The sequence below is a fragment of the Podarcis filfolensis genome, assembly GCF_964270895.1.
Source record: "Podarcis filfolensis genome assembly, chromosome: 2".
In the NCBI taxonomy this organism is placed as follows: Eukaryota; Metazoa; Chordata; class Lepidosauria; order Squamata; family Lacertidae; genus Podarcis; species Podarcis filfolensis.
This window is the reverse complement of record NC_139605.1, coordinates 9520753-9548578: the sequence shown is the minus strand read 5'-3', so window position 1 is coordinate 9548578 and position 27826 is coordinate 9520753. Positions and strand designations below refer to the sequence as shown.

The 27826-nt window shown below is 45.1% G+C and overlaps 4 protein-coding genes across 9 annotated transcripts in view; all 4 read right to left on the bottom strand.

The window, feature by feature from the left end:
- Positions 1-27826, bottom strand: part of LOC310756497 (tigger transposable element-derived protein 1-like) — a 796241-nt gene that overhangs the window by 565846 nt on the left and 202569 nt on the right. The window lies entirely within an intron of this gene.
- Positions 1-27826, bottom strand: part of LOC310757094 (uncharacterized protein) — a 508648-nt gene that overhangs the window by 282427 nt on the left and 198395 nt on the right. The gene's annotated exons all lie outside the window — the stretch shown is intronic.
- LOC310756695 (uncharacterized protein) lies at positions 70-6971 on the bottom strand. The gene is made up of 4 exons (XM_083601284.1): positions 6839-6971; positions 3951-4718; positions 3684-3810; positions 70-2803 (listed from the first exon to the last, which is right to left on the bottom strand). The coding sequence occupies exons 1-4, from the start codon at positions 6947-6949 to the stop codon at positions 1881-1883; spliced, it is 1929 nt and encodes a 642-aa protein (XP_083457410.1). The 5' UTR covers positions 6950-6971; the 3' UTR covers positions 70-1880.
- On the bottom strand, positions 8032-27717 carry LOC310756714 (uncharacterized protein). 6 transcript variants are annotated; one of them, XM_083601324.1, is made up of 10 exons: positions 25042-25436; positions 24300-24440; positions 23861-23935; positions 22251-22322; positions 19689-19760; positions 17717-17893; positions 12030-12052; positions 11459-11571; positions 10347-10379; positions 8032-9617 (listed from the first exon to the last, which is right to left on the bottom strand). In XM_083601324.1, the coding sequence occupies exons 1-10, from the start codon at positions 25051-25053 to the stop codon at positions 8494-8496; spliced, it is 1842 nt and encodes a 613-aa protein (XP_083457450.1). In that variant the 5' UTR covers positions 25054-25436; the 3' UTR covers positions 8032-8493. The 6 variants fall into 6 exon arrangements, with proteins under 6 accessions (XP_083457450.1, XP_083457451.1, XP_083457452.1 ...); XM_083601325.1 differs by lacking the exons at positions 24300-24440; positions 25042-25436 and adding an exon at positions 27338-27717 and having other exon boundaries at positions 8032-9620; XM_083601326.1 differs by lacking the exon at positions 24300-24440 and having other exon boundaries at positions 8032-9620; positions 25042-25434.

The window sequence follows — 27826 nt, the reverse complement described above, 5'->3', positions numbered from 1 at the left end:
AGAAGCCAGCAATGGGGAGAAAAGTCTACAGGACTGGAAGCTTAAAATAAATGCTGAGCTAATAGTAAGGCCAGTTTAGATAAATGCTTTTATTATGCTCAATGCATGCATATAAAAATTGAAGACAGCAAGCGCCATCTTTCGAGAGGCATTCCTGAAATGCCTCATATATATGAATAATCTCAGAACAAAGATTGTCTTTCCTCCCTTTAGAATATTTCTTTTTCTATTCACATTTATTTGATGAATGTGATTCGTTGAACAACTTTGCTTTAAACTCTTCGCTTTGCACCACCCGAGTGCCAATTTATGAGGTAACACGGCCCTTGCCAATGGTGTGTGACCAAGTACTTTCGTTTACGTGCCCCAAATCTTTCTGCGTTCAGCTTCCTTGGATCTCGTGGGTGGAGAACTGAGGCAGAACGCTAAGAAGCAGAAGCTTTACTTTGACATTTCCAGAGCTCAAATCACTTTAGATCAGGGTCTGTGGAACCTTTTGGCCCCCCAGATGGTGCTGGGACTCCAATTCCCATCAGCCCCTGCAGCCACCACGGCCAATGATCAAGGAGGATGGGAGCTGGAGTCCAGCAACATCTGGGGCGCCAGGGGTTCCCCATCCTTGACTTACACTATACCAGTGGTCAGGTTAATGGAAATAAAAGCTATTAGTTTGAGGTGTCTGGACTGGGGAAAAGCAGTGTTTGTTATGCCTGTTGTATGGAAGTATCTTTAAGCCAGGGACGGGGAATCTGCAGCCCTCCAGCTGTGGCTCCTAGTTTCCATAATGCCTAACTGCAGGTTATGCTGCCTAGGGGCAGATGGGAGGGCTGCCCCATCCATGAGTCTTGCCTCAGGATAGGAGGCTCAGAGGTGGGGCAGAAGATCCAGGCCCACGAGGAGTGAACCATTCTCCTGATCTGCCACTGTTGCGGCCTACTCCATTGTGCCCCATCCGCCGCAGCCTTTTCAGTCTCCATTTTCTTCCCTTTGTCTTGGGGGGGGGGGAGGAATGGCACCATTGGAGTTGGCAGTGTCATTTGTGGGGGGCACAGGGAGTCACCCTCAGCAGGTGTGTGGGGCAGAACTCGTTGAGGGTGAAGCAGCACCACTGTTTTGACTCAGCGGCAGCCCTGGAAGTCCAAATATCGTCTGGAGGACTACCAGCCCCTCACACCCACAAGCCATACCACACTACTATGCCCATAAGTGGCTAAACCAGACGTGGCGCCTGCCACAAAATGTCGTACTGTGTAGTGTGGGTATTCCCTCCCGTTCGCAGACCTACAATCCCCTGAGTATTTTAAACACTCAGTCCCTCTTGGCAGAAAACTATGGGCATGGTAGTTCTGTGAGGGGGTTCATAGAAGCTGTCAATGTCCTAAAATGACAGTTCCCAGGATGCTTTGGGGCAGCCAGTGTACACTACTTTGGAAGTATACACTAGATTCTGACCAAGCCAAGCCTCCTGGAGCACAATATACTCCCATCAAGTCTAGTTTGGTTCAACAGGTCAGGGGCTGGGGATCAAGGAGATTGGGCGAGGAGCTTCCACGGGTTATTGGGATGCCAGGTCCCATCAGCAACACCCAGCACAGCCAATGGCCATAGCCGCCTGTGCTCTACCTATTGCCACCCAGGAGAAGGAGGTGAAATTTTCATGGGGGAAATTTCCAGCTCAAAATTGACACAAGAAGAATCCTGCAGGATCAGAGCAAAGGCCCATCTTCGTGAGAATCTTGTTCCTCACAATGGCCAAGCAGATGCCGCAATGAGAAGCCCCAAAGCAGGACAAAGCAAGCTCCCCGAAATCATTCCCCAACCACTGGCGTTCAGAGTCATGCAGTTTATCCTCTCACAAATTTGTCTTAACCTCAATTCTCCTACAAAACCGACGTAGTCCCCTCCGTTGTACCAAATGCTTCGGAATGCATTTTTTCATGTACAAGGAGTTTGGCCCTCTGAGAGAAGCTTTTCATGCAAAGCAGGCATTTGAAAGGCTTCTCTCCGGTGTGGATTCTCATGTGTGTCCTAAGGTTCCCCTTTTGGCTGAAGCTTTTCCCACACTCAGGGCACTTGAAGGGAGTCTCTCCCGTGTGGGTCCTCTCATGTATGACGAGCTTGGACTTCTGGGAGAAACTTTTGTCACAGTGACTGCATTTGTACGGGATCTCCCCTGTGTGGCTCCGCTCATGGGCAATGAGGCTGGCCCTCTGAGAGAAGCTTTTCCCACAATAAAGGCACAGAGGCGGGTTCTCCCCCGTGTGGATTCTCTCGTGAGTGATAAGGTAGCGTTTCCGGTTGAAGCTCTTCCCGCAGTGCGAACACTTGTAGGGCCTCTCACCCGTGTGGGTTCTCACGTGTTCCCTGAAGAGTGAACCGCGGCTGAAGCTTTTCCCACAGTAGGAGCACTTATATGGGGCCTCCCCGGTGTGGATCCTCGTGTGTACCAGGAGGTCCCACGTCCGAGTGAAGCTATTCCCACAGAAAGAGCACTTATAGGGTTTCTCTCCAGTGGGGATTCTCTGATGGTTAAGAGTGGGCCTGAAGCTTCTCTTGGGATCCACACAGGTTGTTTGCCTGTCATGAGGCTGGACCCTGTTTTCTTCCCCATCCTCGTTATCCTCCAGACAGGGAACAGTTCTCTTTGGTTCTCTTTCTGCTTCCTGCTGACTCCCAAATGTTATTCCCTTCCTATACTTCTTGAAACCTTTTTCTCTTCTCAAGGTTGCATCGTTTGGTTCCACTTGCTCAGAACGTTCCTTTTGAAGGCCTATCCCCTCCTTCTCATGCACTTGCCGGTCACCTGCAACAGTAAACAATGGTCAAATGAGCAGTTCCCATATTGTGTCCATTTTTACACAGCTACAATAGCTAAACTGACTCATTAGATTAGAGTTAAGGGCGGGGGCAGGGAAGGGAACAGAGGCGTGATAGTTTTGTGACAAGATGGGGAAAAAACCTTTAACACAGTAAAATAAATTAAGACATTATCAGAAAGGAATAATCTAAATATGATGTTTTCAAAGAATAATGTTTAGAACATAAGTAGGTATTGTCTTAATATATTACAGTGTTGTTTACTGGACAGCACTGATAACCACAATGTCTCTAATTAGACATGTAATATAACTTTATTTTTTATTTATAAAAAAATAGTTGTATACTGCTGTATCATACAATAAAACAATTAAAAGCTATTGTGAATATATAATTTATTATTATTATGAATATTTACTAATTGTTTTTCTCATAAAAATGACTTAAAGTGACTTACGAGCACAACAGAAGTAGTAATTAAATTATGAGGTATGTAACGTTTAAGTTTTGGGGTATTCCCGCCCCCCTGGTAGCCTTAAAAATTGTTTTTATGTATGGAATTGTTATAAACTGTTTTAATGGTAATGCTTTTACTGTAACATCGCGTAAATATTTTTGGGGGAACAGATTCAGAAATGGAATCTAATAAATAAAGAAATATTGTAAATAAATGAAAACAAATTTTTAAAAAGGAAGCCGCTTCCTCTTTTTTTATTTTGTCTGGCACATGGTCTGAACTGATGCAGGCAGACCACCTCAGCGAGAGCTGGGCTTAAGAAACAAGGGAGACGAGGAAATTCCTGAAGGGGGAAATTCCCCAGGGGTTGAAAAGCATCAAGTATATTCCATGCGTGGAGATTCCTTACCTGTCAAGTCTGCAGTTTTGTCCTCTCCCTGACCAGCCGCTCTGCAGAGCTGCCCTTTCCACAAGTTGGGAGGAACCTGGCTTGCCTCACAGGAATTCGCAGCCGTTTCTCCAGAAGGCCTCAGCACCTGAAACAGCACCGGGAGTCCCATTGATCCACTTTTATTTAACAAAACACGTCTACTGCTAGATTGTACACAAAACATCTAAGCCGGGGTAGCCAACAAATGGTGCTCTCAAGATGCTGTTGGCAGCGTACAGACCTTACCTGCTGATCCCAACTCCTGGCATCTTGGACTTCCTGCCTCGTCAGGAAATCCTCCACGAGGGCCACCACCTGGGTGCAGGTCTCTGGGTCCTGCTCCCTGACTTGACCCTGTATTCCCTGGGGCAGGATGGCCAGGAACTGCTCCAGAACCACCAGCTCCAGGATCTGCTCCTTGGTGTGTCTCTCTGGCTTCAGCCACCGGCGACAAAGCTCCCGGAGTCGGCTCAAGACTTCTCGGGGGCCCTTGGCTTTCTCATAGCGGAACTGCCTGAAATGCCTGCGTCGCACCTCCAAGTCAACGGGGGCCTTGTCCAGAACCTCTACTTTGACTTGTTCTCCAGAGGAGTCCAGGATCTCATCGCCGCTTTCTCCTCGGGGCCACTGGCCAGCTTTGGCCACTCCCTCAGAAGTGACCTGACATTCATTGATGTCTTCCCTTGGTGCAGGCCGGGGCAGCTGCAGTTTGATCCCTCCCAAGCAAGGGGAACGCACGGCCTTCAGGAAGGCCTGCCATTGGCCTTCCCAGCATTGCTGAAGCACACCCTCGCTCGGTTCCTGCTTAACCCGCTGCGACGCTTCCTCCGTCAAAACCAACTTGGCTCCGCAGACCAAATTTTTAACTGGTGGGCCTTCGCTTGTGCCTTCCTCCATGCCATCCCATAACCTGGGGCCTGCCGGATCCTGTTCCTCTGTTTTCAGATTGGCTATCCTCTCCCCTTCGGCCATTTCCTTCAGCGACGTGAAGCACAGACGGATTAGACCGAGGATCTGTACACAAAAAGAGCGCAAGTCTGTCAGTGGTGTTAGTGCTACTTAAGAGTAGACCCATTGACATTAATCAAAAGGACAAACTTAGGTTTATTCATTTCAAAGGGCCTACTCCAAATATAGTAAGGGACGCGGGTGGCGCTGTGGGTTAAACCACAGAGCCTAGGAGTTGCCGATCAGAAGGTCGGCAGTTCGAATCCCCGCGACGGGGTGAGCTCCTGTTGCTCGGTCCCAGCTCCTGCCAACCTAGCAGTTTGAAAGCACGTCAAAGTGCAAGTAGATAAATAGGTACTGCTCCGGCGGGAAGGTAAACGGCGTTTCCGTGCGCTGCTCTGGTTCACCAGAAGCGGCTTAGTCATGCTGGCCACATGACCCGGAAGCTGTACGCCGGCTCTCTCGGCCAATTGTCCGCAACTGGACCTAATGGTCAGGGGTCCCTTTACCTTTACTCCAAATATAACTTAAGTCCACATCTACACTATACATTTAAAGCAGTATCGTGTCACTTTAAATAGCCGTGGCTTCCTGCAAAGAATCTTGGGAAATGCAGTTCTTTCATAGTGCTGAGATGTTAGGAGGCCCCTATTCCACTCACAGAATTCCAGTTTACAGAGCTCCCTGGGATGATGGATTGATTGTTAAAGCACTCTGGAAAGGGGACTTTCCTAACCACTCTCAGCACTCTTAAGAAACTATTATTTATTTATTGAATTGATATACTACCCTATACCCGTAGGTCTCAAGGCAGGTCACAAAAAAGATCACAATATATAAAATAAAAATAAAAATTTCCCAATAATACCCCCCAACCAAAAAAGCCACATTTTAAAAGGGTATAGGATGTTGATCAGGTCAACCAAAGGCCTGGTAAAAAAGAAACGTTTTTGCCAGACGCCTAAAGGTGTTTAATGAAGGCGCCAGGCGAACTTCCCTGGGAGGAGAGAATTCCACAGACAGGGACCCACTGCAGAGAAGGCCCCGTTCTCGTGTTGCCACCCTCCGAACCTCTGGAGGAGGAGGCACACGAAAAAGGGCCTCAGAAGATGATCTCAGGGTCCAGGTAGGTCCATATGGGAAGAGGCAGTCCTTGAGGTGTTGCGGTCCTGAGCCATTTAAGGCTTTGTAGGTCAAAACCAGCCCTTTGAATTGGGCCCAGAAACTAACTGATTCTGGTGAGCAACCTGGCCGCTGAATTCTGCACCAACTGAAGTTTCCAAACCATCTTCAGAGGCAGCTCTACGTATAACGCTTTGCAGTTATACTACAATTCCCAGGATTCTTTGGTGGAAGCCATGACTGTTTAAAGTGGGACGATACCGCTTTAAATAGTGAACTTGTAGACTTAGCTAGCAACAACCCAGTGGTTTTCTGTCCCACTTCCAATGTTAATAACAATACTTACGACGATTGCATTATCAACAATTACTGTTGTTGTGAAGAATTAACTGTGTCATTTCATCTATAATTGCATATACTTGTCACAGGCAGTACTTTTTGCATTTTGCCCGTGTGTACACTGTTGTTAGCTTTCAAAGGTTGCCACAAGTCTCTTCTGCCACTCTGCATTTACTCAAAGATGCCCTTGTCTGAACGGCAGTCGGCTATGAGTTTGCCAACTGAAAAACAACAACAGCAACTGAAAAGCGCCCCATGTATTCAACATTTCCAGACAGGCAGAAATTCAACAGGCAGAGCTTCCCAAGCTTAGAGAGGCAATTAAGAAGGTCGCACCTGTTGAATTCCCCTCCAGATGCCATGCAGTGGTTTAAAAAGCATGAAGAGTGCTTTATGCATTAAACAACAGGATCAACAGTATATGCAACAGTATGCAACAGAAATGAGAGGGCTGATTTTGACTACAGGACCCAACGCTTCCTCTTCCATACTTTTGCATTCCCCTCCCCAATCCAGGAGAGATTTTCCACCCTCCCTCCTCCCTACCACCCTCTCCCCAAATCCTGGAAAGCAGTTACCAGACTTGGTTGGTCTAACTCGGTACAAAGGTGCTTCCTATGTCCTTTTTGCAGCCACTGACGCCCTCGGTCTCCTGGGATTTTCTATCAGTTTCTCCCAACTTTTCTGCAAATGGCCCCTCCCTCCTAAATTCCCCTTTAGCTCACCTCTCCCTGCAAGCTGAGAGCAGCAACCCCCAGTTTCCCCCAAGGAAAGGGCAAGGTGGGGACAGGAAGTGGCTTCATCAGCTTCTCAAATGGCCTGGCTGATCTAGGCATCACGCCTGCGGATCTCTATCAGCGTAACCCTTCATGCGCCATGCAGAGCTCCAGAGGCTGCTGTCAGCAGCAGATGTTGTGGTTCAAGGCACCAGAGCAGGGACCAGATGCTTTCCTTTCTATCAGTTGGCAACCTTGGCTGCCACCTTTAAAAAAGAAGAAAGAGTAGATGCTGCTTGCTTGATTGTGGCAGATGAGGCAAATAGTTAACAATTCAAGCAGCCATAAGTCTGCTAGGGGGAAAAATCATGTGGGAGTGGGTTGTATCAAACTTAATGGTTGGGGCTTACTTCTAAGTAAGTGTGCACAGGTTTAGAATACACATCACACACCATCTTATTGCTGCTCTTTACATGTGATCTGAGTGACTGAAAATTTAAGATCAGAGCTCAGGTCAGCTGGCTCTGGAGATTTCAATAACCTACTTTCAAGGCAACCCTCTCAGCCTTATGGACTAGAAACCTGGATATCTCTGTGTATGTGTTTGTTTGGAATGTTTCTGCACTCAAGTGTTCAAGCCTGCACAAATGCAGCGCTGCAGTTTAATTCTTACAAGTGATATAAGAATTTTCACCAGCTCCAGGGCACGTAAATAAATAAACGCCTGATGACACCTCAACTCCTTCCCTGCACTTCCTAGGATAGAACCCTGCTTCCAAGCTGTCAAGTTCCTGCTCAGCCTCTTTTGCAGAGCCTGCCTGGAGCTGCCATAGAACAGGGAAACAGTTTAACAAGACCTGCCTACCAAAACAGCATCGAGCCTCAAACCTGCAGGGTTCCAATTGTGGTTGCTAACTTCCAGTGGCTCTGGGTTGCCCCCAAGGTTGGGGGAAGGGGGGTGGCACACAGTGCACAATGTCACACACATTTCGTCCAGTCCATCCTTCTGCAAGGCCCTGCCGGTCCCCGAAGCATCAGGAGATGCTCTGCAGGCCAATGCAGCTTCATGTGTTGATGTTGCACCAGGCCCCCTCAATATGGGGGGTGGGGTGGCCTGGGCCCCTAGAGTTGGAGCTGCCTGACAACTTCGTATTAAACGCTGTCAAATAAAGGAAACAATCCATTCATGCTGCACAAATGTGGAAAAAATGCCTTTATTTCAATGTTTCAAGACCGCATAAATTAAATCGCTTTTCTCTGTATGTAACAAATGCATTTAACGTGCCACCTGGAAATTGGAATGATTTCCCCCCCTTTGTGTAAACTGTGTCCCCTGGGTGGGAACAAAACTTAATCTGCACCTTGGTTTGTATCTGTATGTTTATTTCCTGCTATGTAAGATTCTGAAGACACCATTGTCAGTGTCAGCACATAATCCATTTTAAATAATCAGCCAGACCTTGGTTTCAGCCCTTGAACCTAGAGCTACAGCACCATTTTATAATGATGCCATCCCATAACAACATACACCAACACTCACATATGCCTGTCGGCAGCAGCAGCAGCAACAAAAACAACAACAACAAACCCATCAAACAGGGAACAAAGAGTGCTATGCAAAACCACTATTTACTTAAAAGAACTTTTCCTAATAATTGGGCTGCTCACAAGTTCTCTCCTGTGTGGATTCTCTGATGTCTGCTAAGATCTGAGCTCCCTTTGAAGCTTTTCCCACAGTCTGAGCACATGTAAGGCTTTGCTCCTGTGTGGGCCCTTTCGTGGGCAATGAGGTTGGAGCTCCACTTAAAGCTTTTCCCACACACTGAGCACTTGTAGGGCTTGTCTCCGATGTGGGTCCTTTTGTGGGACTTCAGGTTGGAGCTGCTCCGGAAGCTCTTCCCGCATTCAACACATGAGTAGAGGTTCTTCAAGTGGGTTCTTTCGTGGGCACGCAGGCTTGGCCGCTGGCTGAAGCGCTTCCTGCAGTACACGCACTCGTACGATGTCTCCCCTGTGTGGTTCCGGCGGTGCGCAGTGAGGTCCAGCTTCCGGCCAAAGCTTTCCCCGCAGTCCAGGCATTCAAATGCCTTCTGTTCCATGTGGGTCATCTCGTGCAGAGCAAGGTGAGAGGCATGGCTGAAGCACTCGTCGCAAACCACGCATCTGAACGGCTTCTCCTTCGTGTGGCTCCGCTCGTGCGCGATCAGGCCCGAAATCTGGCTGAAGTTTCTCCCGCAGTCGGGGCACTTGTACGGCTTGTCCCCTGTGTGGGTTCTCTCATGGACAATGAGGCCCGGTCTCCTGCTGAAACCCTTGCCGCACTCAGCACACTTGTATGGCTTCTCTTCCTGATGAGTCCCTTTGTGGCTGAAGAGGCCCGACTGGTTGCTGAAGCCCTTGCCGCAAAGCGGGCACTTGAAGGGCTTCTCCCCTGTGTGGATCCTCTCATGCGTAATGAGGTTGGAGCGGAAGCGGAAGGTCTTCCCGCAATCTGCGCACTTGTATGGCTTCTCGCCCGTGTGGGTTCTCTGGTGTGTGATAAGGTTTGACCTCTGGCTGAAGCTCTTCCTGCACAAGCCGCACACCTTCTGCTTCTTGACCTGTTGCGTTCTTGGCTGAATTTTGTGCCCATCAAGGTCACAGTTGTTTTCTTCACAGGGAACAGATTTCCCCGCCTCCCCTTTGTCCAGACACTTCCTCTGCTCTCTTTCTGAGCCATGTTCACCCTCAGAAGCTGCTTCCGATTCAGGAAGTTTCTCATCCTCCATTTTGCTCACCTGCCCTTCTCCTGCTAGAGAGAAAAGCAAGTTGGATACTGTTATGCAGCAAAATCTGATTGATTGTGTGATTGAAATCATTATGGCAAAAGGCTGTAGCTAAGAAGCAGACCAACTACTTTGAATGCGCGAGGTCCCAATTTCAGTCCCCAAGGGCATCCCAAGTCGGGCTGAGAGAAACTTGTTATGTATTCAGTGGTCTGTGTTTGCCTCAGCTTGAGTCTGGACTAAGGATTCTGAGCTCCTGTGTTCTGATTTGATACATGATATCCAATCACGGAACAATTCTGGATTTGGGCCTCTGCCATTGGCCCTTAAACTCTGATTCATGATTTGCAGCTTGGAAGTTTAGACAGCCAATCACGTTGGGAGTGGGAGTGGCCCAGGCCTTCACAAATGTATATAAGCAGTTGCTTTGCCCCTGTTATCCGATAATGTAGTTCAACAAAGGTTCTTGCTGTGATCACTGTGTCTTGCCTCATGGGAACCCACCTGTACTTCAAGACTCACTGTCTGAAACCCGGGAGAGCCACTGCCAATTAGTGTTGAAAATGCTGAGTTAGATGGACTAACGTTTGGATTCAGTATAAGGCAATTTCCTGTGTTCCTATCTTCATGAAACTTTGCTGAACTATAAATGTGCTTATATACTATAATCCTTCCCTTCAGGCAGTAAAATATAACTGAGGGCATCTAGTATCCATATATAAAAAATTATGTATGTTAAAGTGGGCATGTACCTCCATTCTTCTTCAACTCCAGATGCAGATTTTCTAGGGAAGGAAATTAGACAATTAACAGCCTGCACCATTTTGCAGTTTCTTTATCTCTCAGGAACCCTTCAGACTTGCTGGTGGGGTTTTTGGGGGACAACAAAAGCTGGACAAAAAATTAAAACCGGATCATGTGCTGTATAAACAGTCACAAGATTTTAACAGGAAATTAGGGAACACGCTCAGATTGGAAACAGGTCAGTAGGTCTGTCTTAAAACCTTTTCAGGCACAAACAGTATTGAAAGCAGTCGAGGATAACTGCCCTGAAGGACATAAAGGAGAAGAACCTCTCCACACCCTTCGCCATCTGTGGCATGGTGACAGACAAACAGCAGACAACAGTTCTCAGGGTGATTTAACAATCAATCTTCTCTTCCCAGAGAACTCTGGGAGTTGTAACTCTGTGAGGTAAACAGGGGTGCCCCAACAACTCTCAGAACCCTTAGCAAACTACACTTCCCAAGGATCTGAGATCCAGCACCGAGGGCCTTCTGGCAGTTCCCTCATTGCGAGAAGTGAGGTTACAGGAAACCAGACAGAGGGCCTTCTCGGTAGTGGTGCCCGCCCTGTGGAACGCCCTCCCTTCAGATGTGAAGGAAATAAGCAGCTATCTTCTCTTTAAAAGACATCTGAAGGCAGCCCTGTTTAGAGAAGTTTTTAATATTTAATGCTGTATTGTTTTTAACACTTGATTGTTAGCCGCCCAGAGTGGCTGGGGAAACTCAGCCAGATGGGCGGGGTATAAATAATAAATTATTATCATCATCATCATCATCATCATCATCATCTTTGGGAAAAGCCATGCTTACTTCAAGTGGTATGATACAGCTTTAAATATATGGTGCGGAAGGGGCCGTAGCCCTTTGCATTAATTCCAATGGGTCTTCTTTGCATACAACTGTGAACTGTTTCTTTTCACTTTACTTACATGTCATTTTTTAAAAGATGCTATTACATGGATGAAAATGCCGTTTGCTAGGTTTGAAAAACCTTCTTATTTTCATGAGCTGCTTTGAGCTCAACTTTACTGTGGGGGTGGGGGAACACATGCCAGGGTGCAACCAAAACCCTTCTTCACCTTTGAACGCCAGCAGTGTTTCCAGAAACGCAGCCCTTTTGTGGGAGAAATCGCTCAGCTTCTGCTCCAGCTCCCCCAAACCCGGCTGTGGTTTCGGGAAGAATGTATCATCTCTGTGAAAAAGAAAGAAAGAATAGATGTTGCTGTTGGAGGAAGAGAAGGCTAAACATTAATGAACTGCCCTCTTGGATCCAGGCCAAACGATTCACACTGACAAAGATTGAAGCTTCTAGAATTCCCAGGATTCTTTGGGAAGGGGGAGCCATTACTGCTTAAAGTGTGATGATACAGCTTTCAATTTATAGTGCAGGTGGTAGTCAGGAAGATGCCATTGTACTCCAACTCCCATGAGCCCACAATCAGAACAGCCAATGGTCAGGGGTGGTGGGAGCTGGAGTGCCACAGCATCTGAAGGAAATCATGTTGGCTGCCCCCAGTATAAGAACCTCAAAAAAGCTGAGTGTGGGCTCTCCCTCAAATTCCTCCCCCACCCACTGATCCCAGCACCTCATAGTTCAGAGAAGATTGCTACCCAATAGCAGGAGCTAGTAAAATTGAATTCAGAGCTCACCTGCTGCCAGTGCTGTGTAAACCCTGCAATAAAGAAAAGATGAAAAGAACAGTTTATGGAGTTTATCAGAGAAGATTCTTGTTCTGCTGCGCACGACAGGCAGAGCCATTTGAAGCCAATTCTTTCTCTCAAAGAATGACAGGTACAGTGGTACCTCGGGTTACATACGCTTCAGGTTACATACGCTTCAGGTTACAGACTCCGCTAACCCAGAAATAGTACCTCAGATTAAGAACTTTGCTTCAGCGTGAGAACAGAAATTGTGCTCCGGCGGCGCGGCAGCAGCAGGAGGCCCCATTAGCTAAAGTGGTGCTTCAGGTTAAGAACAGTTTCAGGTTAAGTACGGACCTCTGGAACGAATTAAGTTCTTACCCTGAGGTACTACTGTACTGTAGTTTGTTAAGAGTACCTAGCAATTGTACCCCTCCGAGGGGTTAACTGCACCGCCCAGAATTCATTGAGAAGGGAAATGTGCTTTGAATGTGCTTTAAAGATACCGTGTGCACGCAGCCTAAAACTTGATCAGAAACAAACAGGAAGAAAACGCTGCATATTACAGCCAGCATGTTCATGGCAGATTCAACCGTCAGTCAGAGGGGTCCTAATTTTGCCTCCAAGGCTGTTTCCCTTACATGACACCAGGTCTGGGACAGATAACTGCACCCCTGACTTTGAACACCCTACGCTGCCTGGCTGGTATGGGCAAAATAAAATGTTTCACCTGGGACTTCCGGGTTAGCGCCAAGAGAGAGGGAAGGAAGCTAAAATCCACCGCTGCCAATAGACAATAAGAAGGGAAAGTAACTGAAAAGTAACTGAAAATTGAAACTGACTTTCTTGTTTGAGTTGGGGGTTTAAAAGGCGTTATTTTGTATTAAAATAAGTTCAGACTGCAAGTGTTTCCCCCTAGAGGAAGTTTCTGAAATTATTACAACAGTTGGAGCAGGGAAATTTTCCACTTCTAAGATAAACTGTGTGGCCGTGGGATTGACCTTGAACTTTTTCTTAAGTGTTATGGCAGATGGGAAAGAAAAAGTAGATTCGTCACTCCCAGACAAAACAGCAAGGTCTGGGAAATCTTGGCAGCGAAGAGCATCAGCATCTGGCCTTTCTGCTTCATCTGCGGCCGTACTTACACAATCTAAGCCAAGAGGAATGTCTTCAGAAGAAGCTTTAGCGCTTGCATTGAGTAAGATTAATGACTCATTGGAACAGCTTAATAAAAAAGCCGATGCGACAAATGCAAAAGTGGATGCCGCAACCAATAAAATTGACTTAAATACAGAAAGTATAAATAGTTTGGGACAAAAGGTGAATACTAATACAGAAACTATTGAGAAATTGTTACAGGAATCTACTTTGATCTGACAGACCGCAGAGGAAGCCAAGGAAAAAGCTGCTGCCGTGGAAGTTAAAATAACACAACTGGAAACAAAGAGAGTTCCAGACCTACAGAGGCAACTTGAGGACCACAAGTCGACGCCTTCTATGATTGAACTTAAGGAAAAACAGGCGAATTTGAGGATCAGAGGTATGCCTGAATTGGAGAAGGACAGTTTGATAGACTTTCTCACGCAGGAATTTGCAGATTTTTGGGATCTGGATTTGGATCAAGAAGAATTTAAAATCGTGAGTGCTTTTAGACTTAGAAGAGGAGGGAAGAAGAATAGAGTAAGAGATTGTTTGATTACCCTCCGATCTAAAGAGGAGAGAGATAAAATTCTGGGTCTGCACTACCAGAAGACTTTGGCAATACAGCAGTCAAGAGTGGAAATATTCAAAGATATCCCGAAACACCTTTTGGACCTTAGGTCCAACTACGGAGATTTGGTTGTCCTGCTGAGAAGGAATAGAATCATCTTCAGGTGGGAATTTCCCCAAGGCCTATCCTTTAGTTTTAAAGGAAGAAAGATAAAAATAAGATCAGTAGAGGATAAAGAAAAATTTCTGAAAGACTACGGAGAAGACCTGCAGAAAGAACCTGGAAAAGAGCCAGGAGCATTGGACAGAAGATCACCAGATAGAGGACCAGAACAAAAAGCATTGGACAGAAGATCACCAAAAAGAGGAATATTGGACGTAGCAAGATTACCTTTTGGACTGGACTGTCCAGAGAAAGTGACACCAACACCACCGACAGAACAAGAGCAAGCATTGGGCGCTGTTGGAGGAAAATCAGAGTAACTACATCATGGCACTGCAACTATTAAGCTGGAATGTGAATGGACTCAACTCCCCTCAGAAAAGGCAAAGAGTCTTTCATTTATTAAAAAAATAACAATTGGACTTGATTTGCCTACAGGAAACACACGTGATAAGGCTGCATAGGAAAGTATTGAGTAATAAAAGACTGGGCCAGGAATTTATTTCATCAGATAAAGTTAAAAAAAGAGGAGTAGTAATTTATGCAAAGGAGAGCCTATCACCAAAATTTATATTTAAAGATGACCAAGGAAGATTTGTTGCAACTGAAATTCAATCACAAGGAGAGAAATTCTTGATAGTAGGTGTTTATGCACCAAATGAGGGAAAATCAGAATTTTTTAAGAAGGTACATGAGACTTTGATGGACTATATGGAATACAATATGATTCTGATGGGGGACATGAATGGAGTGGTGTCTACAAATATGGACAAGGCACAGAGACAGGTAGTTACTAAGGATGGTAGACTACCAAAAACCTTTTTTGACATGACTGACAATATGGACTTAGTTGATATTTGGAGAATAAAGAACCCCTTGGGAAGAGAGGGAACTTTCTTCTCTGAAGCCAAAATGACATGGACAAGAATTGATCAAATTTGGGTAACTAGAGGGCTGGCTCTGAAGACAAGAAAAGTGGAAATCTGCCCTAAAACCTGCTCCGACCATAATACTGTGAAGATGGAAATGAAACTAACACCAATTGGTTCCTTTAGATGGAGGATGAATGACACTTTGTTTAGGAACGAAGAAGTGACTAAGAAGGCCCAAAAAACCTTGAGAGATTATTTTGAAATAAATATGAACACTACTGTTGAAAAAAGAGTAATCTGGGATGCAAGTAAAGCGGTCATGAGAGGTTTCCTGATACAACAGAATGCAATTAAGAAGAGAGCTCAAAATGAGAAAAAAAAATAAGATTCTGGAGAGAATAAAGGAAGGAGAGAAGAAATTGAGAGCGAAACCAAAGTCGCAGGAGATTCTGAAAGAGATAAAGTTATATCAAGTACAATATATGAAAATGACGAACCAGGAAATAGAATGGAAAATTAAACAGATGAGACAAAAGACATTCGAATCGGCAAATAAATGTGGGAAACTGCTGGTTTGGCAAATGAAAAAAAGACAAAAACTCAATACCATTACAAATTTGGAAGTGGAAGGAAAGAATATACAGAATCCAGTGGAGATTAGAAAGTGCTTCCAGAAGTACTTTAAACAATTATATACACAAGAGACGTAGAAAGAAATTGACATTGATCGATTTTTGAAAACAAATGGACTACAAAAAATCTCTCAAGAAAATAAGTTAATGTTGAATTACAAAATAACGGAGCAGGAGGTAGAAGGTGCCATTCAGAACATGCAATTGGGTAAATCTCCAGGGCCGGATGGCTTTACCTCAAGATATTATAGATCCTTGAAAGAATGGTTAGTACAACCTTTAAAGGAAGTTTGCAATGAAATATTGGAAGGGAAAAAGCACCAGAGTCGTGGAAGGAAGCTTATATTACACTTATACCGAAAACAGAGTCTGAGAAGACACAGCTTAAGAACTACCGCCCCATATCTTTGCTTAATGTGGATTATAAAATTTTTGCAGATATTTTGGCTAAAAGGCTAAAAAAGGTATTAGTAGAAGAGATACATAAAGATCAAGCGGGCTTTCTCCCGGGCAGACACTTGTCTGACAATACGAGAAATATAATTAACATTTTAGAAAAACTACAAGTGAATATTAATACCAAAGCAGTTTTGATATTTGTGGACGCGGAGAAAGCTTTTGACAATATTTCTTGGAGTTTTATGAAGAAGAATTTACAGGGGATGGGGGTTGGTCAAGGCTTTGGAAATGGTATAGGTGCAATTTATTCAGAACAAAAGGCTAAATTAATTGTCAATAATGTAGTGACAGAAGAATTCAAGATAGAGAAAGGAACACGACAAGGTTGCCCAATTTCCCCATTGCTTTTTATATCGGTCCTGGAGGTTCTCTTAAATATGATTAGAAGGGACCAATTGGTTAAAGGTATACAAGTCAGAGCTAAACAGTACAAATTGAAAGCATTTGCAGATGATCTAGTATTGACATTACAGGAGCCAGAGTCTAGTACTAAAAGAGTATTGGAGTTGATTCAAGAATTTGGTCAGGTTGCGGGATTTAAGTTGAACAAGATGAAAACTAAGGTTCTAGAGAAAAATCTAACAGTGACTGAGAGAGAGAGGTTTCAGAAGGAGACAGGATTAACACTGGTTAAGAAAGTGAAATACCTAGGGGTTAATATGACTGCCAAGAACGTGAATTTATTTAAAGATAATTATGAAAAATGTTGGATGGAAGTGAAAAAGGATTTAGAAATATGGTCAAATCTGAAGCTATCACTGCTAGGCCGAATTGCTGTGATAAAAATGAATGTATTGCCAAGAATGCTGTTTCTGTTTCAAACATTGCAAATTTTGGATAAAATGGACTGTTTCAAGAAGTGGCAGAGAGATATTTCTAGATTTGTCTGGCAGGGCAAGAAGCCCCGAATAAAATTTAAAATATTAACTGATGCTAAAGAAAGAGGTGGATTTGCCCTGCCAGACCTTAAACTTTATTATGAATCAGCTGCATTTTGCTGGCTGAGAGAATGGCTGCTTCTTGAAAACACAGACATTCTGGACTTAGAAGGTTTCAATAAATGTATTTGGGTGGCATGCATATTTGTGGTATGATAAGGTCAAAGCACATAAAGCGTTTTAAAACCATATTGTCAGGAAAGCACTGTTTAATATCTGGATAAGATATAAGGACTTACTCAAAAATAAAACTCCAAGGTGGTTGTCACCGATGGAAGCGAAGGCTCAGAAAAAGCTCAATATGGAGGCCAAATGGGCAAAATATTGGGAAATTTTGGAACAAGAGGGAGATAGATTAAAACTGCAGAGTTTTGAAAAACTAAAAAACAAAGTGTGAGACTGGCTTCATTATTACCAAATAATGGAGGCTTACAATTTGGACAAGAAAATTGGCTTCCAGGTGGAAAAATCAAAATTGGAAACAGAAGTGTTAGACCCCAAAACTAAGAACTTGTCAAGAATGTATAACTTGCTGTTGAAATGGAATACTCAGGATGAAATGGTGAAATCAGCTACTATTTCTGGGTTAGCAAAGTCTGTAACCTGAAGCGTCTGTAACCCGCAGTACCACTGTAGTTGTTTATTTCCTTGACATCTGATGGGAGGGTGTTCCACAGGGCGGGCGCCACCACTGAGAAGGCCCTCTGTCTGGTTCCCTGTAACCTCACTTCTCGCAGCGAGGGAACTGCCAGAAGGCCCTCGGTGCTGGACCTCAGTGTCTGGGCTGAGGGCTGGGATGAGGGTTGAGATGCTCCTTCAGGTATACTGGGCCTCAGGTATGCTGTTAATCAACAGCAGGAGCATTGTTGGGCAATGCAACATTATTTTCACTACAACCTCATTTTTGCAACACTCTTCCTACCAGCAACGGCTGCTGTGCCTTTTCCCTTCCTGGTTCACTGTGGAGGGAGGTTTCCCTGGAGACTCGGAGAACCTCGTTCTTTAGCCAGCTCAGCAGGACCTGCTGCTGTTCATCAAGAACCTGGTGCATCTCCTTCCACTCCTTGACAATCTTCATCCTCTCTGCTTCGATCTCTCTCTGCCAGAAGAGAAGATGATAGAAAGGGGGACGGTGAGCTTAGGAGGAGATCCCACAGATCAGAGAATCCCTAGGCCTATGAGCGTTGACCAGGCATGCTGGATCAGGCCAAAGACCCATCTAGTCCAGCATCCTGTTCTCACAGTGGCCAACCAGAGCTGCTGCCAGCGCGTGTAGACAATACTGAGCTGGGTGGACCAGTGAACTACAAGGCAGCTGCCTCTGCTTCTGCTGGAGCCACTGGAAGGACCCTCGTACCTACGGGACCGCCTCTCCTGGTATGTCCCATGGAGGACCTTATGGTCTTCAAACAAAAACATCTTGGAGGTCCCGGGCCACAGAGAGGTTAGGCTGGCCTCAACCAGAGCCAGGGCTGTTTTGGCTGTGGCACCGATCTGGTGGAACGCTCTGTCACAAGAGACTAGGGCCCTACGGGACTTGACATCTTTCCACAGGGCCTGCAAGACAGAGCTGTTCCACCAGGCCTTTGGCCAAGGCACAGTCTGACCCCCTCCTTTGGTAATCCTCACAGAACTCTAGCCCAATGGCTGCCATTAATTTGATTTTGAATTGATTTTAGAATGAATTGATTTTAGAATGCTGTGTTACTTTTATTGTTGTTAGCTGCTCTGACCCCGGCTTCGGCTGGGGAGGTAAGGGGACCCCTGACCATTAGGTCCAGTCATGGCTGACTCTGGGGTTGTGGCGCTCATCTCGCTTTATTGGCCAAGGGAGCCGGCGTACAGCTTCCGGGTCATGTGGCCAGCATGACTAAGCCACTTCTGGCGAACCAGAGCAGCGCACAGAAACGCCGTTTACCTTCCCGCCAGAGCGGTACCTATTTATCTACTTGCACTTTGACGTGCTTTCGAACTGCTAGGTTGGCAGGAGCAGGGACCGAGCAACGGGAGCTCACCCCGTCGTGGGGATTCGAACCACCAACCTTCTGATCGGCAAGTCCTAGGCTCTGTGGTTGAGACCACAGCGCCACCCGATATAAATAAAATTTTACTTTATTATTATTATTATTATTATTATTATTATTATCTGTTCAACAGCTGGCAGGAACCTCAAGGTGGGATAGCATCCTGATGGGCTGTTGAAAGTGCTCTGAGGTTTCGGAAAGTGGCTTTTGGGGGAAGTGTGTTGTTTTCAGGGAACTGCAGGTTCACAGGCGTGACTAATGCAAACTATAACCAATGGTTTTTATTCATGCTTCGGATGATGAAACAAACCATTCTTAAACAAACCACAGTTTGATAAGCCATGGTTTAGCACAGGGGTAGGGGAACAGTATCCAGCCAGTGGCTCAGAGCCTGACCTTCCACAGAACATTTTGACAGGTGGCTGGGGCTGCCCACCTTGCCAATCGCCAAAAGGGCTGTAGCTCAGTAGCAGAGCATCTACTCTGCACACAGAAGGTCCCGGGTTCAAATCCCAGCACCTCCTGAAAGGGCTGGGAATGAACTCCTTGCTTGGAGCCCTGGAGAAATGCTGCCAGTCACTGAAGCTGGACCAATTTGGTTTGACTGACAGAATCATAGAATTGTAAAGTTGGAGGGGACCCCAAGGGTCATCTAGTCGACCCCCCCCACAATGTAGGAATCTCACCTAAAGCATCCATGACAGACAGCCAGACTCACTATAAGGCAGCTTCCTATGTCCCCATGAACTCGTGTTATCCGCTCTTAAACCCACTCAAGTCTGTGACCATCACCACACCATGTGGCGGGCAGTTCCATGCATTAATGATTTCTTTCTTTCCCACTCAAGTGGGTGGTTCACAGGTACCTACCAGCAGATCTTCGCTTCTCTTTTGCTCCTTGATTTTGATGTCTCCTTCTCTTGCCAGGTGAGCCGGATGATCCTGTAACAAAAGGAATGAAAGCAGGCACATTTTGAAACGTTAAAACCACTGTGATTAAAATAGTCCACTGGGAAAAGACTCTAGCTTCTCACCAGGGTTTGTGGCTGGTGAAAGACCTTTTAGCGGATCTTGGTTTCTCCTCCTCCCTCCTAGCCCTTTTTCCTCATATGCTGTGTCATGAAAACATACAAAGAGCTCTAAACTGTCAGAACCCGCGACTTCCGAGTCAGCGCCAACGGCGAATGGCGGAGTTCCTCCGATCGGAGGAACAGGCTCCGTGGAAATTGGGTCTTCCCGCCGTGGCGAAGGCAGGGACCCGCTAGAAATCCCAGGCGGAGAAGCCTGGGAACGTGGGGTTCGGCAGAGCACCAAGAGCGCCTCCCCTACTCACGAGGAAACCCCTTTTTGGGGCTCCGGAGTGAAGTGGGGTGAGCAGCGCGGTGCTGCAAACCGAGCGCTATTTCCATGGAGGGAAGCCGCGCAGCCATCGCCGGAGAGCGCTGACTTTTTCCTGATGACATTCGGACTCTAAATCAAGTACCCGTGAGTAAAAATGGAGAATTGGATCAAGAAATTTGCAAAACTTTTGAATTAGGCACAAGCGGGAAGGTTTAAACAGGAAGTCTGCCTTCCACTTTTTGTATATAGATTGAAGCAAAGACCTTGCAACCTAATAGCCTGGAAAACTGCTTTAAAGTTGGAAATTTCCTGCATTTACAACCAATAAAACCCCCTTGGAAAGCAGGAGAAAAGGGGGGGGGGAATTTGACTGTCTAATCCTGCAGGAGGAGAGTAAAGGAATCTAAGTTTCCATCGTCCCAAACCTGGGGACGGGGTGTCGGGACAGAAATTGCTTGTGACGTCCATTGATTGAAAGTGGAGTATTTTGACAGATAGGTAAAAAAAAGAGAAGAGAAACAAATTAACTTCAACACTACCTTCTGCATTTCTGTATTTTAAAGATACAAAGTATTTGAAAATTGAAAGGACTTGAAATCGAAAGTAACTTTCTTTGTTGGATACTTTTAAAAAAAAGTGGATACAAATTGTATCCCCTAGAGGGAGCCTGTCAGTTTGTTATTGCTGTTTACCTGGGATCTACAGCTGCAAGTTTTTGGATCGTGGGATTTGCTGTCTGACCTTGAACAGAAATGAGTTGGAAGGAATGTTTGGTGTCTGCCCTTGGTATGACAAATGCCCTGCTGCAGCAGCTGCAGGACAAAATGAATTTGATGCATGAAAAATTGGATTTGATGAGTGCTGTCGCCAGTGAATATGATTTAACAGGGAATAAGGATCAAGAAGTTACACAACAACCAATTCAAGAAACTGGCTTGACAAGACAATTCCAAGGGCAGATGAAGAAGGAAGAGGCAGCAATTACTCCTCAAACAACACAAAAGGAGGGATTCAAAGTCCTGCAGGAACAAAAGTTACTGCGCTGGAAGATTGAACTTGGAGAGTGCTGGGATGGGTTTGAAGTAAATGAAGCTCTTAAATCTAGAGGGACTATGAAACAGGTGAATAACTATCTTTTGGAGAAATATTTTTTGGACTACAAAGATGACAGGGAGTGGGACTGGGGGGAAGGGGCCAGTATGACAGAGGAAAAGGGAAACTATTACTGGATGGAAACCTCTGGAGACCCACTCCCTAAGAAATCAACAACAGACAAAGAAGTGTGTAAGCGCAAATAAGGACAAGAAATCGTGCAGAAGGGGCCTAGAAGAGACTTAAGGGCCTCAGATATTAGAACACCAGATTGATGGACTGGAAGTAATGGACTGAAAGGACTGACATGACCCGAAACCAGGAAGAAGGGACGTTGGATAAAAATTAGAGATATCAAGGAAAATTCTTTTGTTAATTTTAGAATCAGTGTAACATTAATGAAACACCAAATATGCCGGAAACGAATTAAATTGGCTTTAGTAGAAATGATTTAAGGAGATATGAATGAATATGACGTAAACTTTGAAATTTTAAGATTTTTAAGATAAGATAAGGTTAAAGAGATTAAGGTAAATTGAATTACAGATTAAATTAAAAGAGGGAAAGGTTATGTTGAATTAATAAACAAGATAGATTGTGAAGATTAATTATGTAAATTAAAATTGAGAAACATGGGAAGAATTTGCTGGAATAATGAATTAAACTAGAATAAAAGGGAGGTGTGAGGAAGTTCAAGAAATAAGCAAATGAAAAGTTGTAAATTTGTATTTTTCTTTTTTCTTTTTTGGTTTTTTTCTTTTTGTTTTATTTTTTGCTGTATTTTTCTGTTGTTTTTTTTTTGTTTTCGTTTATGTATTGATGAAATTTTGAATAAATATCATTTAAAAAAATAAACTGTCAGAACCCGCTCCTAAAGCTTCTTATGCCTGCAACTGTTACCTCACCATGTGGTGGGGAGTTTGACACATTAATGATGGACTGTGTGAAGAAGTTCCTTTCTTTCCTTCTCACTCAAGCAGGTGGCTAACGGATGCATACCTGTAGCTCTTCGCAGCTTTTTTCTTCCTCGATTTTGACGTCTCCCTCTCCTGTCAGGAAAACCAGATGATCCTGTAACAAAAGGGGTGAAAGGAGGCACGTTTTGAAACCTTAAAACTGCCGCGATTGAAATAGTACAGAGTTTGCAATGTTTTGCTGTTCTGCGGTGCTTTTGTGATTATTGTGAGCTGCTTTGAGCGCAACGTTTGTTGCTGGAAAAAGCAGAATGGAAAAATCAAATCAATCTTTCATTTTTAGAAATTAAGCACACAGGGTGTGGGTGGGTGTAAAGGCAGGTTTGGTGCTGCTGCAATACACAAGCATGTTGCTTTCACACATTACGTTTCTAGGTGTGTGTTGAAAAGATTTGTGATCACCATCTCAGGAACTTCTTCTTGTGCCCCCTTCCATGAGAGGTCGGGAGGGTGGCAGGAACAGGCCATTTCAGTTGCGAGCCCATAGCTGTCAACTTTTCCCTTTTCTTGTGAGGAATTCTATTCGGAATAGGGGAATTTCCCTTAAAAAAGGGGAAACGTTGACAGCTATGGGTGAGCCCCCACCCCCAGCCTGTGGTATGTTCTTCCCAGGGAGGTATGCTTGGTGTGACCTTCAGTTCTCTTTAAGCACCAGCAAAACCTTTTATCTTTACCCAGAGAGTAGTGGTTACAGCGTCACACTAAAGCCTGGGAGAACAGGGTTCGAAACCCCATGTGGCCAGTCACTCACTCTCAGCCTAACCCACCTCACAGGGTCGTTGTGGGCATTATATGAGAAGCTTGAGTTCCATGGAGAAAAAGGTGGGATATGAATAGAATAAAATCAATAAATTGAAAGGTGGCATTGTGGCCCCTCTTGTGAGGAAGGATCAGTGAGTCTGCCTTTTAATTATAGACTAGAGCTGTACTCTTCGTTTGTTTATAACCAGTGCTTTTTTGGGGAGTGGGGACACAGGGGTATGCATACCCCTAAACATTTTGTGAATCTTTGTACTTTTGTTCATTTACTGTAATTATTTTTCCCGATTTGAACTATAAAATGGTGATTTTCTTGAGTCAAAATGAGAGTACAGTGGTACCTCGGGTTACAGATGCTTCAGGTTACAGACACCGCTAACCCAGAAATAGTACCTCGGGTTAAGAACTTTGCTTCAGGATGAGAACAGAAATCGTGCGGCGGCAGCAGGAGGCCCCATTAGCTAAAGTGGTGCTTCAGGTTAAGAACAGTTTCAGGTTAAGAACGGACCTCCAGAACGAATTAAGTTCTTAACCCAAGGTACCACTGTACCCCTAAACATTTTTTTTAGAAAAAAGCACTGTTTATAACAATTAACGTGAGCTGCTTTGAGTCACTCTGTCAGAAAAGCGTCTGACAAATATAATAAATTATAACCTCAGATGTACTCCTAGAAACTAAGGGAGGCTGGTCCTCAGTTTTGCCCTCTAGAAGAGAGGAGGAGGATGGGGACAAACCATTAGAATTAGTGGCTCTGCTGGTCACTGGCTCTCTGGCACCGCCTACTGTTGGGCTCCTGGTCTTCCGCCCTACCTGTCCCAAGGGGCACCAGCCACCACTGCTGGGAAGGAAAGAGGAGGCGTTTGGTGGGTCCCTACCTGCGCTTCCTCTGTGTCAGTCATTCTCCTTTCAGGGTTGGAGTTCCAGAGTGAACTAAGGTGGACAACCCGGATCTGCAGCAAAGAGAAGCAGCTGGCAAATTCAGAAGGGGCAGAGATAGACGTGCATTTTCTAAGCAGAGGAGAAACAGAAGTATATGGTATTGGGAGTGACAGAGGAACATGAAATCACAGGGACTGAACCTGGAACCTTCTGCATGCAAAGCAGGTTCTCTGCCACCGATCCACAGCCCTTCCCAAAACAGACAAAGCCTTCACATGACATGCAATTTTTTACGTTCAGAGACCAGCTTGAAAAACACAAATGGAACAACAATCCCAATAGCAAAACAAACATTTAAAACAAGATACAACAATGGATTTTAAGTGTAAAAGTGTGATAGGGATATAAACACATAAAAACTTTAAAATAGGCTACCTTAGAGAAATGACCCAAAGTCACCCGTGGATCTGGGTTTGGGAATTTTCTTAACAAACTAGATTGAATCGGAGGATGGTCTGCGCCTACAGATCTGTGTGCAGAATCTGGCGACAATCTGGGTCGTCTTGTGGTCTTTGCCTAACAGGAGAAGATCGAATTTTTGCTTTACCGCGAGGTCAGCAAGCCTCACCAGCAGGGGGTCAATGGTTTCTCTACGTGTCTCATCATAAAAGGGGCATCTAAAAAATATGTGTTCAGGGCTTCCTATATCCCCCTGGCACAAATTCTCTGGACAATGCCTTAAATTTGATAGAGGCTTTCAGAGGATGAGCTCCCTAGCAACTGCTTTCAAGTTCCCCCCTGCTCAGCCCTGGAAGGTGTGCCTTGATGAACGACACCAAGGGCGCCTCTGAGCTTGTGCAAAGTGTTTCTCCGCTCCGTAGCTGTAACGGATTGGAGGCGGAGAATGCTCACATTGTCTGGAAGGTGTCACGACGCTCTGTGGTTTTACATCAGAGGGGGATCCACTGAGGCATTTGTGCATCAAAACCAGATCAGCAAGAGCATCTAATAATTTAAATCTCCCATTGTGGCCTCTTGATGCTCCCCAACCCTCCTGAAATCTGCTCCAAGGCCTGGTTGAAGGCAAGGGCAAGGGACTCTGAGCTCTCCCTGCCTGATCTCCAGTGCATTTCCCCTCTGGAAAAAAATCCCCCTCCTCTCCCTGTATTTCTCTCACCGGATGCAGCATCTTCACGGGAAGCCCAGCCCCTCTTGGTGTTGCATTTCACAACACAGGGAGGAAATTTCAGGAACAGCACAAAACGCCTCTGGATTTTAGGAAAGGAGAAAATACGAAAAGAGCCCTCTAGTGGCTGTTTTGTATAAATTTTTAAACAGGAGGCCCTCTCAGACATCCTTTTAATTCAGGAAATAAGAACCTGCTGGATCAGGCCAATAATCCATCAAATGCCAACAGTGCCCTTCAGCTCTCTATATTGGAGAAACAGGCCAAACCCTACGCCAAAGGATAAATGGACATAAATCTGGCGTCAGGAATCACAAGACAGAGAAACCAGTAGGAGAACACTTCAGTCTCCCAGGACATTCTATACAAGATCCCAAAGTAGCTGTCATATTACAAAAGAATTTCAGAAATAGACTGGAAAGAGAAGTTGCTGAATCGCAACTTATTACCAAACTTAAAACCATGGCGAGACCTGGTCTGAATAAAGACATTGGATTTTTATCTCGTTATACATGATAAAGCTATTTTTAGCCATCTCACCATTTGCTTTTTCCTGTTAAGACCAATTGCAGTTGTTAACAGTCGTCAACAGGTTTACCACACCGATCAGCCAATCACCCATTCCCACCACCCTTCTGAGTAATACCCCTCCCCACCCTCTCACTATATATAAGGGTCTGGTGACTTCTGTTTCAGTGTATTTGAAGAAGTGTGCATGCACATGAAAGCTCATACCAATAACAAACTTAGTTGGCCTCTAAGGTGCTACTGGAAGGATTTTTTTTTATTTTGTTCCGACTACGGCAGACCAACACAGCTACCTACGTGTAAATAATCCAACTGTTCAACTATTCATTTTCATTTTATATCATTACCAGGATCATCATCCTGACCTTCTCCCTGCGGTGCCAGTGCAGGTTGGAACAAACAGAGTGTTTTAATTTATTGGAAGCTGCTGCCCAGAGTAGCTGGGGTAACCTTATCAGGTGGGCGACATAAATAATAATTTTTGTTGATGATAATTGAACTCCCTTATTGTGCAACGGTAAAAATTACATTTCTTGCTCTGCCCATATTGCCTTTGGCCACGCCACCATGGGAAAGTATATTGTTTTCCCTGACTTTTGCCTGTATGAACAATTAACTTTTTGCCTGTTCTGTCATTATTAAAACACACAGCTTGCTGTCCATCTAGGGATTTTAAATCAGGGGTAGAAACTTCAGGCTTGAGGCCCAAATGTGCCCCCTTGAACCTCTCTCCCCTTCGCACCAGCTCCTGGAATTAGCACATTGGACTCGCTTTCTGCCCTGAAAGGGACAGCCTCAGAATGCAGCCAGTGGGCATTCAGATCTTTCCCAACCCTGGCCAGAAACTCTTCTCGATTTTAACAGGAAGGTTTTAACTTGTGTGCACACACATGATGTTGCAAAATATCTGCCTATGTTTGTGTGTGAGAGAGACAGAGAGAGATCTTGGAAAATATCTGGTCCTGTGTAAGGTAAAAGGTAAAGGACCCCTGGATGGTTAAGTCCAGTCAAATCCAACTATAGGGTTGTGCCGCTCATCTCGCTTTCAGGCTGAGGGAGCCAGTGTTTGTCTGCAGACAGCTTTCCGGGTCATGTGGCCAGCGTGACTAAACCACTACTGACACACGGAGGACCGCGATGAGTGCCAGAGTGCATGGAAACACCGTTTACCTTCCCGCTGCAGCGGTACCTATTTATCTACTTGTACTGGCATGCTTTTGAACTGTTAGGTTGGCAGGAGCTGGGACAGAGCAACGGGAGCTCACTCCATCGCGGGGATTCATACTGCCGACCTTCTGATTGGCAAACCCAAGAGGCTCATGGTTTAGACCACAGCGCCACCCAAGCCTGGCCTGGTGTATGGGCACACAAAGGCAGATATTTTGCAAGATCTCTGTCGCACACACAGGCAGATGTTTTGCAAGATCCCATGCACAAGTACACTGATATTTTGCTTCCTGTAAAAATCCTATGTAGGTGAAGCCCTGCAGTTCCCTGAGAAGAGGGAGTGATGTTAAGCTACTTTGGAATAGCAGTTCTGGGAGGGCACTAAGCAGGGTCTCCTAACTGTTGGAGAAAGAGGTTTGAAAAAGATTACTCTCTCGTAGCAGAGTTAGCACAATGGCCGATTGCTCAAGTACATTAAAACTTGAGTGAGATTTTACATCTGCTCTCATCCGCCCTTACATGTTTCCCATGAAAATTCTTAGATTAGAATAAATCACAGACACTTAGCTTTGCAAATAAGGGAATATCTTACTTTCAGAGTTTTGGCTGTTACAGTAAACAAATCTCCATCCGTTGGGAGTAAAAGTAAAGGGGGGGCAGTTCCAAATGATTTAAAAAGAAGAAAACTTTGTTTCATTAGAAAAAAGAATCACACAGTTCATCTGTTAGCAAAGATATGCAGGTTTTAAATGAGCAGGGGAGCGGGGGGGGGACCATGTATGCCAGCTTGAGCTCCCTGAAGAAAAAGGTGTGATATAAATATATTATGTTCCATAATAGTAATAAAACAATGTATGCAGGGCTGCAGGTTCCCCATCCTTGGTCCAGAGGAAACCAAGAAGGAAATGTCTGAGAAGGGGAGTGAAATGAGGGTGAGAGAAGAACACTGGAAGCAAAGAAGAGTGGACCTATTCCATTTTAAATAATCAGCCAAACCTCTCGTTTCAGCCCTCTTGCTTGAACCTAGAGCTACGGCACCATTTTATAATGATGGCGTCCCATAATGCCATGCACCAACACC